This window comes from Bufo gargarizans, chromosome 9, assembly GCF_014858855.1.
Source record: "Bufo gargarizans isolate SCDJY-AF-19 chromosome 9, ASM1485885v1, whole genome shotgun sequence".
Classification (NCBI taxonomy): domain Eukaryota; kingdom Metazoa; phylum Chordata; class Amphibia; order Anura; family Bufonidae; genus Bufo; species Bufo gargarizans.
This window is the reverse complement of record NC_058088.1, coordinates 81,522,071-81,540,224: the sequence shown is the minus strand read 5'-3', so window position 1 is coordinate 81,540,224 and position 18,154 is coordinate 81,522,071. Positions and strand designations below refer to the sequence as shown.

Below are 18,154 nucleotides of genomic sequence, written 5' to 3'. Positions count from 1 at the left end.
CACACACAGAAGACTTAAGGACTGTGACAGGAGATAGCCAAGTTCCAACAGTTACTGGTAGGTAGGTTAGTTATAACAACTTGGTTACTGGATCCCATTCCCACCATCTCACCCGTCCCAGTAGTGCCAGTCAGTGTACAGTAATTAGCCCGCCTTGGTTCTGTTTGAACTGCAGAAATGTGCATAGGGGGGGAGGGTCGAATGACTCCCTCAGTCATGAGAGAGATGTGACAGAACCAGGGCGGCCCCATGGCACATTTCTCCAGCAGTGCCAGCACATGCAGACATCTCTCTCATGACTCTTCTCCCCCCCACTGCACATTTCTCCAGTCCAAACAGAACCAGGGCGGCCGCGGCCCCATGGCACATTTCTCCAACTGTGCCAGTGCATGCACAGACATCGCAGATTTATGAGAGATGTCTGTGCATGTGCTGGAACTGGCACTGCAGGAGAAATGTGCCATGGGGCTGCGGCCACCCTGGTTGTTTGGACTGGAGAAATGTGCATTGGGGGCCCTTATTGTTTTTCGCCCCAGGGCCCCATTTCACCTAGCAAAGCTGGAGAGGGCGTGTACATCTTAGGCTACTTTCATACTGCCGTTTTTGGGTCCGCCTGTGAGATCCGTTTCAAGCACAAGCGTCCCAAAACAGATCAGTTTAGCCCTAATGCATTCTGAATGGATAAGGATCCACTCAGAATGCATCAGTTTGCCTCCGTTCAGCCTCTATTCCGCTCTGGAGGCAGACACCAGACACCAAAGCGCTGCTTGCATCGTTTTGATATCTGTCTGACGAAACTGAGCCAAACTGATCCTCCTCCTCCTTTCTCTGCCACTGCACCGCCCCTAACACCCAGCTAGTTTATAGCTCCTCCCACCAGCTAGTTACATAGCCACTCCCCTATCACTGCCCCTAACACCCAGCTAGTTTATAGCTCCTCCCACCAGCTAGTTACATAGCTACTGCCCCCAACACCCAGCTAGTTTATAGCTCCTCCCATGATCGTTTTAACCCCTTAAGGACCAGGCTCATTTTCACCTTAAGGACCAGGCCATTTTTTGCAAATCTGACCAGTGTCACTTTAAGTGCTGATAACTTTAAAACGCTTCGACTTACCCAGGCCGTTCTGAGATTGTTTTTTCGTCACATATTGTACTTCATGACACTGCTAAAATTGGGTCAAAAAAGTTAATTTTTTTGCATAAAAAAATACATTTTTTACCAAAAATTTTGAAAAATTAGCAAATTTCAAAGTTTCAGTTTCTCTACTTCTGTAATACATAGTAATACCCCCAAAAATTGTGATGACTTTACATTCCCCATATGTCTACTTCATGTTTGTAGCATTTTGGGAATGATATTTTATTTTTTGGGGATGTTACAAGGCTTAGAAGTTTAGAAGCAAATTTTGAAATTTTTGAGAAATCTTCAAAATCCCACTTTTTATGGACCAGTTCAGGTTTGCAGTCATATTGTGAGGCTTAGATAATAGAAACCTCCCAAAAATGACCCCATTCTAGAAACTACACCCCTCAAGGTATTCAAAACTGTTTTTTTCAAACTTCATTAACCCTTTAGGTCTTCCACAAGAGTTGATGGCAGATGGAGAAACAATTTTGAAATTTCTATTTTTTGGAAAATTTTCCAATATAATCAATTTTTTCTAGGAGTAAAACAAGGGTTAACTGCCAAACAACACTCAAAATGGGTTGCCCTGATTCTGTAGTTTGCAAAAACACCCCATATGTGGTCGTAAACTACTGTTTGGCCGAACGGTAGCACATAGAAGGAGGGGAACACCATATGGGTTTTGGAAGGCAGATTTTGCAGGACTGGTTTTGTTTATACCATGTCCCATTTGAAGCCCCCTGTTGCACCCCTAGAATAGAAATTTCAAAAAAGTGACTCCATCTAAGAAAGTACACCCCTCAAGGTATTCAAAACTGGGTTTACAAACTTTGTTAACCCTTTAGGTGTTCCACAAGAGTTAATGGCAGATGGAGAAACAATTTTGAAATTTCTATTTTTTGGAAAATTTTCCAATATAATCAATTTTTTCCAGGAGTAAAACAAGGGTTAACTGCCAAACAACACTCAAAATGGGTTGCCCTGATTCTGTAGTTTGCAAAAACACCCCATATGTGGTCGTAAACTACTGTTTGGCCGAATGGTAGCACATAGAAGGAGGGGAACACCATATGGGTTTTGGAAGGCAGATTTTGCAGGACTGGTTTTGTTTATACCATGTCCCATTTGAAGCCCCCTGTTGCACCCCTAGAATAGAAATTTCAAAAAAGTGACTCCATCTAAGAAAGTACACCCCTCAAGGTATTCAAAACTGGGTTTACAAACTTTGTTAACCCTTTAGGTGTTCCACAAGAGTTAATGGCAGATGGAGAAACAATTTAGAAATTTCTATTTTTTGGAAAATTTTCCAATATAATCAGTTTTTTCCAGGAGTAAAACAAGGGTTAACTGCCAAACAAAACTCAAAATGGGTTGCCCCGATTCTGTAGTTTGCAAAAACACCCCAAATGTGGTCGTAAACTACTGTTTGGCTAAACGGCAGGACATAGAAGAAGGGGAACGCCATACGGTTTTTGGAAGGCAGATTTTGCTGGACTGGTTTATTTACACCATGTACCCTTTCAAGCCCCCTGATGCACCCCTAGAGTAGAAACTCCATAAAAGTGACCCCATCTAGGAAACTACGGGATAAGGTGGTTGTTGTTTTGGGACAATTTTTGGGGTAAATTAGATTTTTGGTTGCTCTATATTACTCTTTTTTGAGGCAATGTAACAAAAAAATTTAATTCTAAAATTGTTTCTACATTCGCTATTTAGTTTTGTGGAACACCTAAAGGGTTAACATAGTTTGTAAAGTAATTTTTGAATACCTTGAGGGGTGTAGTTTCTTAGATGGGGTCACTTTTTTGGAGTTTCTAGTCTAGGCTACATCAGGGGGGGCTTCTAATGGGACATGGTGTAAAAAAAAAAAACTGTCCATCAAAATCTGCCTTCCAGAAACCGTATGGAGTTCCCTTCGTTCTATGCCCTGCCGTGCGGCTATATAGCCATTTACGACCACATATGGGGTGTTTCTGCAAACTACATAATTGGGGCAATAAATGTTTAGTTTTGTTTGGCTGTTAACCCTTGCTTTATTACCGGCAAAATGGATTTAAATTTAAATTTTGCCCAAAAATAGGTGTTTTGGCACCGTTTTTATTTTATATTTTTAACACCGTTCATCCGAGGCGTTTGGTAAAAAGTTATTTTTATAGCGACGACTTTTACGCACGCGACGATGCCCAATATGTATGGCTCTCAGACTTTGGAGACACTAAGCAGGCATCCTAAAACTGCGGCCCTCCAGATGTTGTAAAACTACAATTCCCACCATGCCCTGATGATGGCTGTAGGTTGTCTGGGCATGCTGGGAGTTATAGTTTTACAACATCTGGAGGGCCGCAGTTTGAGGATGCCTGCACTAAAACTAATATTTTTTGGGGAAAGAAAAATTGTTTTCGTGTCTCCAAAGTCTGAGAGCCATAGTGTTTTATGTTCTCTAGTGAACTGTTGGGGATTATAAAAATTTAGTACTCCATGGAAGTGTGATACTCCCTGAAGCAATCGATAATGCAGAGGCCCGGATGATCGGGGCACGTGTCACATTGAGTTGTGGTGTCCTTCCGTATCCCCCTCTTGTGACACACTCTGCACTTTTTTTGGGTTCGTCCCTTCTTTCCAGTATGGGGGACCACACCTGGAAAGTGTTGGCCAGGGACGATCCGGGCGCCTCCAGTTCCCGAGGTACTCCGGCCTGCTCTTTCCCGGTCCGAAAAGATCAGGTCCTTGAGGACTGCCTCATAGAATTGGAGGAATGTCCCTGTGCTGCCAGCGCTTCGGGATAGTACAAAAGAGTTGTACATGGCAACCTGCACCATGTAGACCGCAACTTTTTTGTACCATGCCCGGGTTTTGCGCATGGCGTTATATGGCGTGAGGACTTGATCAGAGAGATCAACTCCTCCCATATACCGATTGTAGTCGACGATACAATCGGGCTTGAGGACCGTTGCCGCGGTACCTCGCACAGGGACTGGGGTGGTGCTGTTACCGTGGATTGTGGACAGCATAAGGACATCCCTCTTGTCCTTATACCTGACCAGCAACAGGTTTCCACTGGTAAGTGCACGGGTCTCACCCCTGGGGATAGGTACCTGGAGGGGGTAGGCAGGGAGGCCGCGTTGATTTTTCCGCACGGTCCCACAAGCGAACGTGGATCTGGCGGCAAGGGACCTGAACAAGGGAATGCTGGTATAAAAGTTGTCCACGTACAAGTGGTAACCCTTATCCAGCAGTGGGTACATAAGGTCCCACACGAGTTTCCCGGTAACACCCAGAGTGGGGGGACATTCTGGTGGTTGAATCCGGGAATCTCGCCCCTCGTACACACGAAATTTGTAAGTGTACCCTGAGGTACTCTCACAAATTTTGTATAGCTTCACGCCATACCTCGCCCGCTTTGTGGGAATGTATTGGCGGAAACTGAGTCTCCCCTTGAACGCAACGAGAGACTCATCAACCGCGACCTCCCTTCCAGGTACGTAGGCCTGCTGAAATGTGGCCCCAAAGTGATCGATGACCGGCCGTATCTTGTACAGCCGGTCATAGGCAGGATCACCTCGGGGTGGACATGCTGCATTATCGGAATAATGCAGACATTTCCGGATGGCCTCAAACCGGTGACGTATCATGACCATACTGTACAGTGGGGTCTGGTACAGGACGTCCCCACTCCAGTATTGCCTGACACTGGGTTTTTGGACTAGACCCATATGCAGCACGAGGCCCCAAAATGTCCTCATTTCGGCTGCACTGACCGGCGTCCAGCCACCGGGTCTAGCCAAAACTGAGCGACGAACTGTTGGGCGTACAGATTCGTCTGCTCCACCATCAAATTCACCAGTGGGTTACTGAAAAAAAAACTAAAAAAGTCTATTTCAGTAAACCCCACTGTGGGAATCTGGATTCCAGGATTGCCAGCGAAATCCGGAATCTCAGGCTCAAAGTCCACTGGGGGACACCAGCTAAGTTCATCGGCAGGGGGCTCCGGTGAACTTATTTGGTGGGCCGGGAAACCAGTACGAACCCCAGGGCGGCTCGTACTAGGGTGGGCCACAGGATCCCTAGCATGTGTGGCCCCTGGCTCCGCCTGGCGGCGTCTCCGCTGCCTTGGTGGCTCATCGTCATCCGATGATGATGAGGAGGATGCGGATGACAAAAGGAACGTGGGGTCATCCTCATCCTCACTGGGGCTCTCAGAGTCGGAGGCAATCTGGGCATATGCCTCCTCGGCCGAGAACACCCGGCGGGCCATGGGTGTGTGTGTGTGCGTGTGTATGTGCGTGCGTGTAAACCTTTATTCTATGTGCGTGTGTGTGGGGGCACGGGTGTTCACGTACTAAAAAGTCCAGGCAAAAAAAAGTGTTAGGAAAAAAAAAAAAAAAAAAAAGTTCAAACTTGCTGATCTGCGGTTCAACGCTGATCAGCGGTCGGTGGGGTGGTGGGGCGGGCGATGCGCTAACAGTGGACGGACGCTAAAAAGTGCCGGCCAGTCAGCGCACGCAGAAAAAAAAAAAAGTGGTGGTGGGGGAAGGGTCTGGTGGTGGGGGGAGGGGGTTGGTGGGGGGGGGGCTGGTGGTGGGGGGGATGCGGGGGGGGCAAGTGGCAGGGGGGGTCTGGGGTCTGAAAGTTGAAAAAAAAAAGTTTGGAATAAATGTGCTGTTTTTTTTTTTTTTTTTTTTCTAACTTTTCCCTTCTATCCCTGCCTAAAGGTGCCTCTCCCTCACTGACCCTAACCTACCTGGGTGGCGATGGGTGCAGGAGGGTGATGGATGCCGATTTAGGGGGACACAGGAGCTGGTGCTGGACGATGCTGCACGGTCAGGGTGCTGGACAGGAAGAGGAGGGGAGAGAGGAGCGCAGGAAGTTTGAATCTCGCGCCTCTCTCCCCTGCACCAATCAGCACCCTGGACAGCGGCGTTCAGCACCAGGGCCAGCTCCGCCTCTGCAAATCCTCGGACTGCGATTGGTGGTGTAAAGTTACGCCACCGATCGCAGTCTTTTTCCGGTTCATCGGGTCACAGGACACCCGAATGGACCGGAAACGCAGAAAACCGCAGGTCTGAATTGACCTGCGGTTTTCTGCGATCGCCGATACGGGGGGGTCCAATGACCCCCCCCTGCGTTGTTACGGGATGCCGGCTGAATGATTTCAGCCGAAATCCCGTTTCGATTAACCCCCGCGGCGCCGGAATTCAGATTTTAAGTCAGGACGTACCGGTACGTCCTCGGTCCTTAAGGACTCGGGAAATAGGGCGTACCGGTACGTCCTCGGTCCTTAAGGGGTTAAAGGATGTGGATGTGAACCGGAAAACCCCTTCAACCCTTTTGCTACCAGGGCCATACATGTACGGCGCTGGTAACGCTGTGCAAGCATGATGCCCACTCTCGAATGCAGCGGGCATCATGGCCAGCAAGTCTCTGCTATTTCAAACAGCAGAGACCTGCAGCTAATCACTACAATAGTGCCGATCGCGGTATTAAATGCTGTGATAAAGTGAGATTACGGAACTTGAATACGCAAAAAACGGGATCTGATGTCCGGCTGACGAAACTGAGCCAAACGGATCCGTCCTGACTTACAATGTAAGTCAATGGGGACGGATCCATTTTTACTGACACAATCTGGTGCAATTGAAAACGGATCCGCCTCCCATTGACTTTCAATGAAAGTCAAAACGGATCTGTTTGCATTATCATGAACAAAAATAATTTGTGTTCATGGTAATGCAAACGGATCAAAGAGTTTGCATTATAGGTGCGGATCCGTCTGTGCAGATACCAGACGGATCCGCACCTAAACGCAGGTGTGAAAATACCCTCATATCACCCATATTTCCTCCCACTATTAGGAACCTCCTCCTTCCAAATGTCAGAGCGTGCTGCGTCACAACAGGAAGTGACGAGGGTACTGAAAGTTCCCGGGAAGGGAAAAAATTTTGACTCCCACTGATCAGATACTGATGACCTATCCTGAGAAACTTTTTTAAAGCTACTTTCACACCAGCGTTTTTGCTGGATCCGGCAGGGTTCAGCAAAAACGCTTCCGTTACTGATAATACAACCGTCTGCGTCCGTTCTGAACAGATCCGGTTCTATTATCTGTAACATAGCCAAGACGGACCAGTCATGAACTCCATTGAAGGTCAATGGAGGACGGATCCGTTTTCTATTGTGGCAGAGAAAACGGATCCGTCCCCATTGACTTGCATTGTGAGTCATGCCAGTTCCGTCTTGCTCTGCATCCCAGGACAGAAAGCAAACCACAGAATGCTCTTTGGTATGAGAACGGAACAGAATGCATTTCGGAGTATTCTGTTAAGTTACGTTTTGTCCCCATTGACAATGAATGGGGACAAAACGGAAGCATTTTTTTCCGGTATTGAGACCCTATGACGAGTCTCAATAGCGAAAAATAAAAATGCTAGTGTGAAAGTAGCCTTAGTCACATTATCTGTTTCATAAGAATTTAGCGTTTGAGCTATAAGTGTTTATGAGCTGTCAAAAGTTCAGAGATAAGGACTATGCACAAGATGAAAGAGCAGCTCCCTGATGGGTTCAGACTCAACGCAAGATGCTCTGCAGATAAACTAAATCTGTAAAAAGAAAAAAAAAAAAAAAAAAAAAAAAAAAAAAAAAAAAAAAATGAAAAACACGTTAGCCCAATATGAGTAAAATGAAATCCTTAAAAAAGATTGTGCCTAGATTGTGTTCATCTCTTATTTTGCTGCCCAAGCATGATAGGATAGTCAGTCTCTGTGGTGTTCTTACAGCATATTCACATGATGCAAGTACACCACAATAGCCCCAGGATCAGATACAAACTGACTGTACCACAATTTGTTTTTTGATACATTTTTTTACTAAAACTTCTTTTTTTTAAACAGTATCAGCATAGTATAATCCAATAAAAATATCCTTACTAATATATGTATGGTACAGTCCGTTCAGGTCAGGGGATCCGTGCTGGGCCCAGGAGATGCAGCCATTATACAGACTGTTTCCGAAAGGGTATTTTCACACTTGCGGCAGAGAATTCCAACAGGCAGTTCCGTCGCCGGAACTGCCTGCCGGATCCATCAAAACGTATGCAAACTGACAGCATTTGTCAGACGGATCAGGATCCTGATCTGTATGACAAATGCATTAAAATGCCGGATCCGTCTCTTCTATGTCATCGGGAAAAACAGATCCGGCATTCTGGCAAGTGTTCCGGAATTGTGGACGGAGATAAAACCGCAGCATGCTGCGGTATTATCTCCGTCCTGATCAGTCAAAGGCTGAACTGAAGACATCCTGAACGGATTACTCTCCATTCAGAATGCATGGGGATAAAACTGATCAGTTCTTTTCTGGTATTGAGCCCCTAGGACGGAAAAGAATAACACTAGTATTAAAGTACCCTAAAAGGACCACAAGTCCGTGCACGTTTACACACACATGAATGGCCTCAGTAGGGCACCTTCTGGGGATTGGCATGTCATTAGACATTTATGTATCACAAGGGCACAAATATCCATAAATACACATACAACCCAATAAGGAGCTTGTACCCACACATCAGCCCATGTACACAGGGCGCACCACTCATACCAGTCACACATGGGTAGAGGGACCCACCAGCGTGTATTCACGTCAACCCCTCTACCCCCGAACCTGGGGGCGTCACTTACCTGTGGTAGGCGGACAGCTGCACAGCACTGTAAGGGAACAGGCGCGCACAGGCAGTCAGGTTACCCTTCCAAAAAGCCTTCAGCCCCTCCGCCCTGTACAGGGCCGGGAAGGTGCCCAGGAAGCCCTGCTTGGAGTGGAAAGTCCCCACCTGTGCGAGGACCTTCACCACGTCCAGGGGCGCAGTGGCGGTGCGGCTCAGCACCCCGGCCAGTCCTCCACATAGCGTGCTCTGCCAGGAGGTGAGCCTGGAGTCCCGCTTTAAGGTGGCCATAGCCCGTACAGGCGCAGCTCCCGCACACCAGCCCAGCCGCCGGCACCACCTCCCGCACACGCACGCCCAGCCGCCTGCACATGCCGCTCCTGCCCTCGTTTAGAACCTGGGTTGTCAGAAGAGCTTTGGATGCAAGTGTTTGATTGGCTGATAGCAGCTCGCCGTTCTCTTCCTAGTCATTGGGCAATGGGACGATAAGCACCGCCCCTTCTACAAACGCCGACCAATCGCACATGGCTGTAGCTTTGTGAATGACAAGTGCTTGCGGGTAGCAGAGTCGCCGGGTGTCTTCCTGCTGCTATGGAGGCGACGGGACTTGTGTACAGTCGCTTCTCCTTATGCGGTACAGCAAATCTTCCAGCAGAGGGCAGCATGACCGCCCTGTACTGTGTGCAGTAGGCAGAGTGTAGTTGGGCTTTCTGGCACCCTGGGCAAGGATTCACCACAGCACTACCCCCCAATCTGCCACCCACTTTTATTAGATCAGAAAGAGGCACAAAATCAGCAGCGCACCGCTGCAGATATTATTTTATAATAAAAATAAAATAATGTCGCACCAGAATAAGGGGGGGATCCACCAGAGGTGCTCCCACTAACAGACTACACCCGGTCTGAAAAAGTGGAATAAATATAAAATAGAAGTGGGGCACTCTCTTAAGTAAAGGGATCTTTATTATAATGATATGTATAAAATTGCAGTAGAATTAATATAACAATAAACGGACAATAAAATTGATGCAGGTAGCAAGTAAAACAGAATTACAGTCCTATTAAAATTGTATTAAATAACGACATATAAATTGATCCCAAAATAAATAAATTATTCCATTAATTTCACTCTGGTAATAGTTCATTCATGTAACAATTCAATTGATGTTATAATTTATTTAGATGTCAGAGTTTCCAGATATAACCAGTCTCTTCATAAACTTCAGTCTGTGACTGAATACAAAGTTCTCCTGTTAGGGAATAGTGGACTCCACTTCAATGTATCCGCAACATTGTGTGCGTATGGTAACTAAAGTTCAAGACGATGTAGCTGTTCGCTAGTTGCGAGTGATGTTAAAGCTACTAATGAGTACAGCGGCGTCCCGCTGTAATATTTCGGCAAGCGATCGCTATAAGGGCAGTATAATCTTACCCGGAGGTCTTTTGGCTGGACGATGAGCCCTCGACTCGGCACGTTTAGTTTCTATAGTCCCGGTCTCAAGGGTTGCTGCTTGGATTCAAATCTTGGCGCCAATTGGATTTGTTTGATCCACGTGTTTCTGGCGTCTCTGATATCACAATTAGTGAATTTTGAAAAAAGTCCTTTTCATAAAGCAGTGTCCAGATCTCCGGAGTTACACAGGCCTTGCTTTCTTTAGGGGGGAAATTTGTACCAGACGCGTTTCGGGGATTTATAGTATTGACCCCTTCCTCAGTGGTTATCCACTAAGGAAGGGGTCAATACTATAAATCCCCGAAACGCGTCTGGTACAAATTTCCCCCCTAAAGAAAGCAAGGCCTGTGTAACTCCGGAGATCTGGACACTGCTTTATGAAAAGGACTTTTTTCAAAATTCACTAATTGTGATATCAGAGACGCCAGAAACACGTGGATCAAACAAATCCAATTGGCGCCAAGATTTGAATCCAAGCAGCAACCCTTGAGACCGGGACTATAGAAACTAAACGTGCCGAGTCGAGGGCTCATCGTCCAGCCAAAAGACCTCCGGGTAAGATTATACTGCCCTTATAGCGATCGCTTGCCGAAATATTACAGCGGGACGCCGCTGTACTCATTAGTAGCTTTAACATCACTCGCAACTAGCGAACAGCTACATCGTCTTGAACTTTAGTTACCATACGCACACAATGTTGCGGATACATTGAAGTGGAGTCCACTATTCCCTAACAGGAGAACTTTGTATTCAGTCACAGACTGAAGTTTATGAAGAGACTGGTTATATCTGGAAACTCTGACATCTAAATAAATTATAACATCAATTGAATTGTTACATGAATGAACTATTACCAGAGTGAAATTAATGGAATAATTTATTTATTTTGGGATCAATTTATATGTCGTTATTTAATACAATTTTAATAGGACTGTAATTCTGTTTTACTTGCTACCTGCATCAATTTTATTGTCCGTTTATTGTTATATTAATTCTACTGCAATTTTATACATATCATTATAATAAAGATCCCTTTACTTAAGAGAGTGCCCCACTTCTATTTTATAGATATTATTTTATGCTAACTCTACTCAATGCATAACTACTTACACCACCACCCGGCAGACAGGGCCGTTTGAAGGAATTTGGGGGCCCCAAGCAAAATAGACATTAAATAGACATGTCCCTCATTCAGTTATGTGCCCAGCCGCGCCCCAACTGCCGTCTCCTAGTGCCGCCCAGCCCATTAGTATTCACTGCACTGGGCAGCTTTTTTTTCTCCCGACGCGGCGAAATCCCGTAGTGTTAATAATAATAATAAATAAAAAAATACATAAGTCCTGTTCCCCCGATGATCGGTGAGCATCCTTCTCCCTCCATCAGGAGGTGCAATGTGGTGATGTCATCACGCCTGCTGAACTGGGCAGAAGGGCAATGACCCTCAGCCTGTGCACTCTTCTTCACAGCTCAGCAGGCGCGATGATGTCACTGAATCACACCTGCTGCTGGGGAAAGCACAGGCCGGTGAATGGTGGAGCGGTGAGCTGACGGCTCCCTGCTTCACCACTGTATTCAACTGTATCTGTGTCCTCCGTACGCAGATAACGTTAAAATCAGGACATACCTCAGCCAGCCCCTGACCGCAGGACAGCCACCTAACTCTGGGACTGTCCCTCTGGATCCTGAACAGTTGAGAGGTATTCAACTGTGGCACAATATGGCAGTATATAAACAATTAAGAGGGTTGTCTGGTCATGAAATGGTGTAAAATAAAGAAATCACTAGTACTTACCCAATAAAGTGTATTCCGGTTGTCTGAAGTTACACCCTATCCACAGGATAGGGGATAACTATTAGGGCTGTTTCACACGAGCGGATGCCGTGCGTAGCATCCGCTCTGTGAAAGAGAGCCAAAACCCGACGCAGACTGCAGAGGCACGGAGCAGTAACATGACTGATAATGCTCCGTGCCTCTCTGTGATCTCTTTACTACGAAATCACAGTTGTCTTTGTGATTTCGTAGTAAAGAGGTCACAGAGAGGCAGGAGCATTATCAGTCATGTTAATGCTCCGTGCCTCTGCAGTCTGCGTCGGGTTTTGGCACTCTTTCACGGAGCGGATGCTACGCACGGCATCCGCTCGTGTGAAACAGCCCTTAGATCGGCGGGGGTCCTACCGATCACGAGGTACAAATCTGCTGATAGGTGCCCTTTAAAATCCTGGACAACCCACCAGTTGTCTCCTATACAGAAGTGCTGTATGTACGCCTCATTAGGATATGGATTTAGTAGTGGTGTTCCCCTATAAGTCAGAACGGAGGGCCGCCCTGGTGGATATAATGGGGGCCTTTATTATCTTGGTGTTTATTACCCCCTGTACTGCCAGAGGATGCACCAAATTTATGACAAGGTGTGTGTGCGTCTGGAGTGAAATTACCTGAGTAGAGGGTTTTTTGACAATTTTTACGTCTGGGAACAGCGTAAATGTTTGTGAATGTGTCGGGCAGATGGAGAGGATGGCGTAAAACCACCAATGAGACAAAATATTGGGGCAAATTTTACATAAACACAGAAGAGGATTCTTTACGGTAAGGCCTCTTGCACACGAACGTTGTCCATCCGTTCTGTGCATTTGGGACCGCAATCTGCGGTCACCAATGCACGGGAAACGTCTGTGCGGCGGCCGGGACGGATCAAGACCCATTCAACTTGAATGGGGTCCGCGATATGTCCGAACCGCAAAAAAATAGAGTAAATTCTATTTTTTTGCGGTTGGAAGGCACGGACAGAAACACCACAGAAGCTCTCCGTAGTGCTTCCGTGGGGTTCCGATCTATGCTTCCGTTCCGCATCTCCGTGATTGCGGACCCATTCAAGTGAATGGGTCTGCATCCGTGATGCGGAGTGCACACGGGCAAAACACACAACGTTCGTGTGCAAGAGGCCTAAGAGCAATGAGACTATGGAGGGGCCTGGATGTATTTCTGGAGTGTAATAATGTTACAGGCTATAGCTACTAGAGAGGGGTTCGTTGGTCCAGGGAGTTATCCAATTGCCTGATTGGAGTCGGGAAGGGATTTTTTTCCCCTTAGGCCTCAAGCAAACGACCGGTGTATATTGCGGTCCGCAAATTGCGGATCCACAAAACACGGATAGCGTCCGTGTGCGCTCCGCAATTTGCGGAACGGCACAGACAGCCATTGATATAACTGCCTATTCTTGTCCGCAAAACGGACAAGAATTGGACATGTTATATTTTTTTTGCAGGGCCACGCAACGGATGCGGACAGAAAACGGAGAGCTGTCCGCATCTTTTGCGCCCCCATTGAAGTGAATGGGTCCACATCTGAGCCGCAAAAACTGCAGCTCAGATACGGACCAGAACAACGGTCGTGTGCATGAGGCCTTAAGTGGGGAAAATTGGCTTCTACCTCAGGATTTTTTTGCCTTCCTGTGGATCAACTTGCAGGATAACAGGCCGAACTGGATGGACAGATGTCTTTTTTGGAGCCTTATAAACTATTGGGGTCATTTATCAAACTGGTGTAAAGTAGAACCGGCTTAGTTACCCATAGCAACCAATCAGATTCCACCTTTAATTTTTGACAGCTCTTTGGAAAATTAAAGGTGGGATGTGATTGGTTGCTATGGGCAACTAAGCCGGCTCTACTTTACACCACTTTGATAAATGACTCTATGTGTTACATTTATTAAGGGACTTGCAACATTTTTTTTTAACTAAAATAGTCGCAAGTCCCCTTTTTAACCACTTCCCGACCACCCATTGACTACAACGTCCTGGGCTGTCGGGTTTCTCTCAGAGATTGCAGCTGCACAGTAATCGTGCAGCTGCTTTGCCAGAGGCCCGCTGTCTGTGACATCAGGGCACCCCAGAGAGAAGGCAGAGACCATTCCTGTGTGTCCCTGCCTTCTAGATCACTGTATACACAGCGCTGAAAGCAATGTGCTGCTTCCTGTCCCGGGCCGGTGGTCATGTGATCGCAGGGGCTGGGTGAGTGCAGGAGCCGTCAGGTCTTTCATACACCTCGATCAGCCCTGCACTGAGGCTGTACAGCGCTGTATTAGGATGTATAGCCTCTCTGGGGGGTGTATTCAGGGCCGGCTCCAGGTTCATGTGGGCCCTTGGGCGATAAGGTCTCAGTGGGCCTCCTTACACAGTGATAACTCTCTGAGTACAGATAATATTGTAGATATCACCTGCAGTCCTATGTAACAGCACAGATAACACAGTCATGGCTATCTGAGTACAGAAAAGGTAGTAGTGTTACCTGCAGTCCTATTTAAAACCACAGATGACACTAGTGCTAATAATGTGGTAGTGTTACCTGCAGTCCTATGTAAAACCAGATAACACTAGTGTTGTTTATGTGGTAGTGTTACCTACATCCTATGTAAAACCACAGATAACACTAGTGTAGATTATGTGGTAGTGTTACCTACATCCTTAGTGTGCCTCCCTGTGTCTCTCCCACGGACTCCATGCTGGCAGCGCTGCCTCCTCCTTTTCTTCTTGCCCCGCACAGAACACCCTGATGCAGCTGCATCAAGAGAAAGGAACACTGTGGGCATAGTGATGGTGACACACAGGGAGACACACACACACACAGGGAGAGACACACACACACACACACACAGGGAGAGACACACACTCACAGAGAGACACACACAGAGAGAGGCACACACACACACAGAGGGAGAGACACACACACACACAGAGGGAGAGACACAACACACACACACAGAGTGAGAGACACACACACACACAGAGGGAGAGACACACACACACACAGAGGGAGAGAAACACACACACACAGACAGAGGGAGAGACACACACACACACAGAGGGAGAGACACACACACACACAGAGGGAGAGACACACACACACACAGAGGGAGAGACACACACACACAGAGGGAGAGACACACACACAGAGGGAGAGACACACACACACACACAGAGGGAGAGACACACACACACAGAGGGAGAGACACACACACACACACACACACAGAGGGAGAGACACACACACACACACACACAGAGGGAGAGACACACACACACACACACACAGAGGGAGAGACACACACACACAGGGAGAGACACACACACAGAGGGAGAGACACACACACAGGGAGAGACACACACACAGAGACACACAGGGAGAGACACACACACACACACAGGGAGAGACACACACACACACACACACAGGGAGAGACACACACACACACAGAGAGAGACACACACACACACACACACACACACACAGGGAGAGACACACACACACACAGGGAGAGACACACACACACACACACAGGGAGAGACACACACACACACAGAGGGAGAGACACACACACACAGAGGGAGAGACACACACAGGGAGAGACACACACAGGGAGAGACACACACACACAGGGAGAGACACACACACACACACAGGGAGAGACACACACACACACACAGGGAGAGACACACACACACACACAGGGAGAGACACACACACACAGGGAGAGACACACACACACAGGGAGAGACACACACACACACACACAAAAACAGGGAGAGAGACACACACACAGGGAGACACACACACACACAGGGAGAGACACACACACACACACACACACACAGGGAGAGACACACACACAGGGAGAGACACACACACACTGAAGGAAAGACACATATACACAAGGACACACACACTGGGACAGTCAAATACACACAGGAACAGTTACACACACACACAGGGACGGATAGACACATACAGAGACTTACATATGGACAGACACCTGTGCAATCGTCAACCAACTTCTATCTAATGCGTGGCCACCTTTAGGGGACATTAAAAGGGAATTCCAATTTTAGTTATGCTCCAACCTTTTGTTGCCTTCTAATATGACTCCCACTGATTCCCAGTACTGAGGGGACATGGACTGGGGTTTAAAAGGAATTATCGACATGTACCAGAAGGTGGTCTAAACTGTAACCCATTAGGCACTGGCTAGACTGTGGGATGGAGTCTAAGGCCCCTTTCACACGGGCGAGTATGGGGCTGTTCACATGAGCGGTGATTTTCACACATCACTTGTGCGTTGCGTGAAAATCGCAGCATGCTCTATATTCTGTGTTTTTGACGTAACGCAGGCCCCATAGAAGTAAATAGGTTTGCGTGAAAATTGCAAGCATCCGCAAGCAAGTGCGGATGCGTTGTGATTTTCACGCACAGTTGCTAGGAGACGATCGGGGTGGAGACCGGATCATTATTATTTTCTGCCTGGGGCTTCTGAGCAGAGTATAAATGTAGCTGGTCTCTACACCGCCCTGAATATTGTAGGCTTAGGTAAGTCCAAGACAGGCAGTTCTGTTAGTGTTAGAGAACCATCTGCGAAAGCCACCTTGATGCCTGGTAGATGGGCCCGGCACACGATTGATCAAAAATGTGCGCAAAGAGCTTCTATTTTTTTCATTTATAGTATGTATAATACCACTTTAATTTAGAATGATCCCCATTTCTTAGTTCTATTGTTTGCAGCTATGCTTTTATTAGGCTGCCGGAATAAATGTTGGACATGTCGTAGTTTTATTTCGGCAGCCTCTCGCTGCGCCTCGCCGGAACTCAGCCCCCGCTCCCATTATAGTCAATGAGGACGGAGCGGCAGTCCGGAGGCACACGGTCACGAGCGGCAGGAGGGATCTGACAGGCTGTTCACCAGACGGAACAGCCTGCCGGAGGTCCGTGCCGCTAGTGTGAAAGTAGCCTTAGATCTATGTATGCTTGCTTTATGAATGTGCACCTGTGACCATGAATGTGCTAGTCAAAATTTTCTTGTAGCATTATGTCAGTGTCATCTAATACATTCCAGAACTGCAAGGCCCCTTTCACACGGGCGTTATGGGAACACCCGCGATTTTTCTGCACGAGTGCAAAACATTGTAATGCGTTTTGCACTCGCGTGAAAAAAATTGCGCATGTTTGGTACCCAAACCCGCTTGGGATCGGTGTTCTGTAGATTATATTATTTTCCCTTATAACATGGTTATAAGGGAAAATAATAGCATTCTGAATACAGAATGCAAAGTAAAATACTTGCGCTGGAGGGGTTAAAAATAAATAAAAAATAATTTAACTCACCTAAAGTCCACTTGATAGCGCAGCCCGGCATCTCCTTCTGTATTCTTTCTTCAGGACCTGGGTAAAGGACCTTTGAGGACGTCACTCCGGTCATCACATGATCCATCACCATGGTAAAAGATCATGTGATGACCGGAGTGATGTCATCAAAGGTCCTTGACCTGTAATTAATGCTCACCACAGGTCCTGTTCAGCACAGGAGACAGAAGGAGCAGCACGAAATGCTAGCAGAATGCTTGGGTGTATAGGGAGAGGCATTACCAGTAGAAAGAGGGAGCTGCTCATGCCACTCTACAGAGCACTAGTGAGACCTCATTTGGAGTATTGTGCGCAGTACTGGAGGCCATATCTCCAGAAGGATATAGATACTCTAGAGAGAGTTCAGAGAAGAGCTACTAAACTAGTACATGGATTGCAGGATAAAACTTACCAGGAAAGATTAAAGGACCTTAACATGTATAGCTTGGAAGAAAGACGAGATAGAGGGGATATGATAGAAACTTTTAAATACATAAAGGGAATCAACTCTGTAAAGGAGGAGAGCATATTTAAAAGAAGAAAAACTACCACAAGAGGACATAGTTTTAAATTAGAGGGGCAAAGGTTTAAAAGTAATATCAGGAAGTATTACTTTACTGAGAGAGTAGTGGATGCATGGAATAGCCTTCCTGCAGAAGTGGTGGCTGCAAATACAGTGAAGGAGTTTAAAGGGACACTGACAGGGCCAATAAGCATATTGAGGTCTATATATGTGACTACAGGTCTT

The 18,154-nt window shown here is 46.9% G+C and overlaps 1 protein-coding gene across 1 annotated transcript in view; it reads right to left on the bottom strand.

Moving 5' to 3' along the window:
• SLC25A43 (solute carrier family 25 member 43) overlaps nucleotides 1–9,211 on the bottom strand; it is a 52,751-nt gene extending 43,540 nt beyond the window's left edge. Inside the window, exon 1 of the mRNA XM_044268446.1 lies at nucleotides 8,802–9,211. Within this exon, the coding sequence (XP_044124381.1) occupies nucleotides 8,802–9,073 (272 nt within the window). The 5' untranslated portion in view covers nucleotides 9,074–9,211. The remainder of the gene's footprint in view (nucleotides 1–8,801) is intronic.
• Between the last annotated feature and the right edge of the window lie 8,943 nt (nucleotides 9,212–18,154).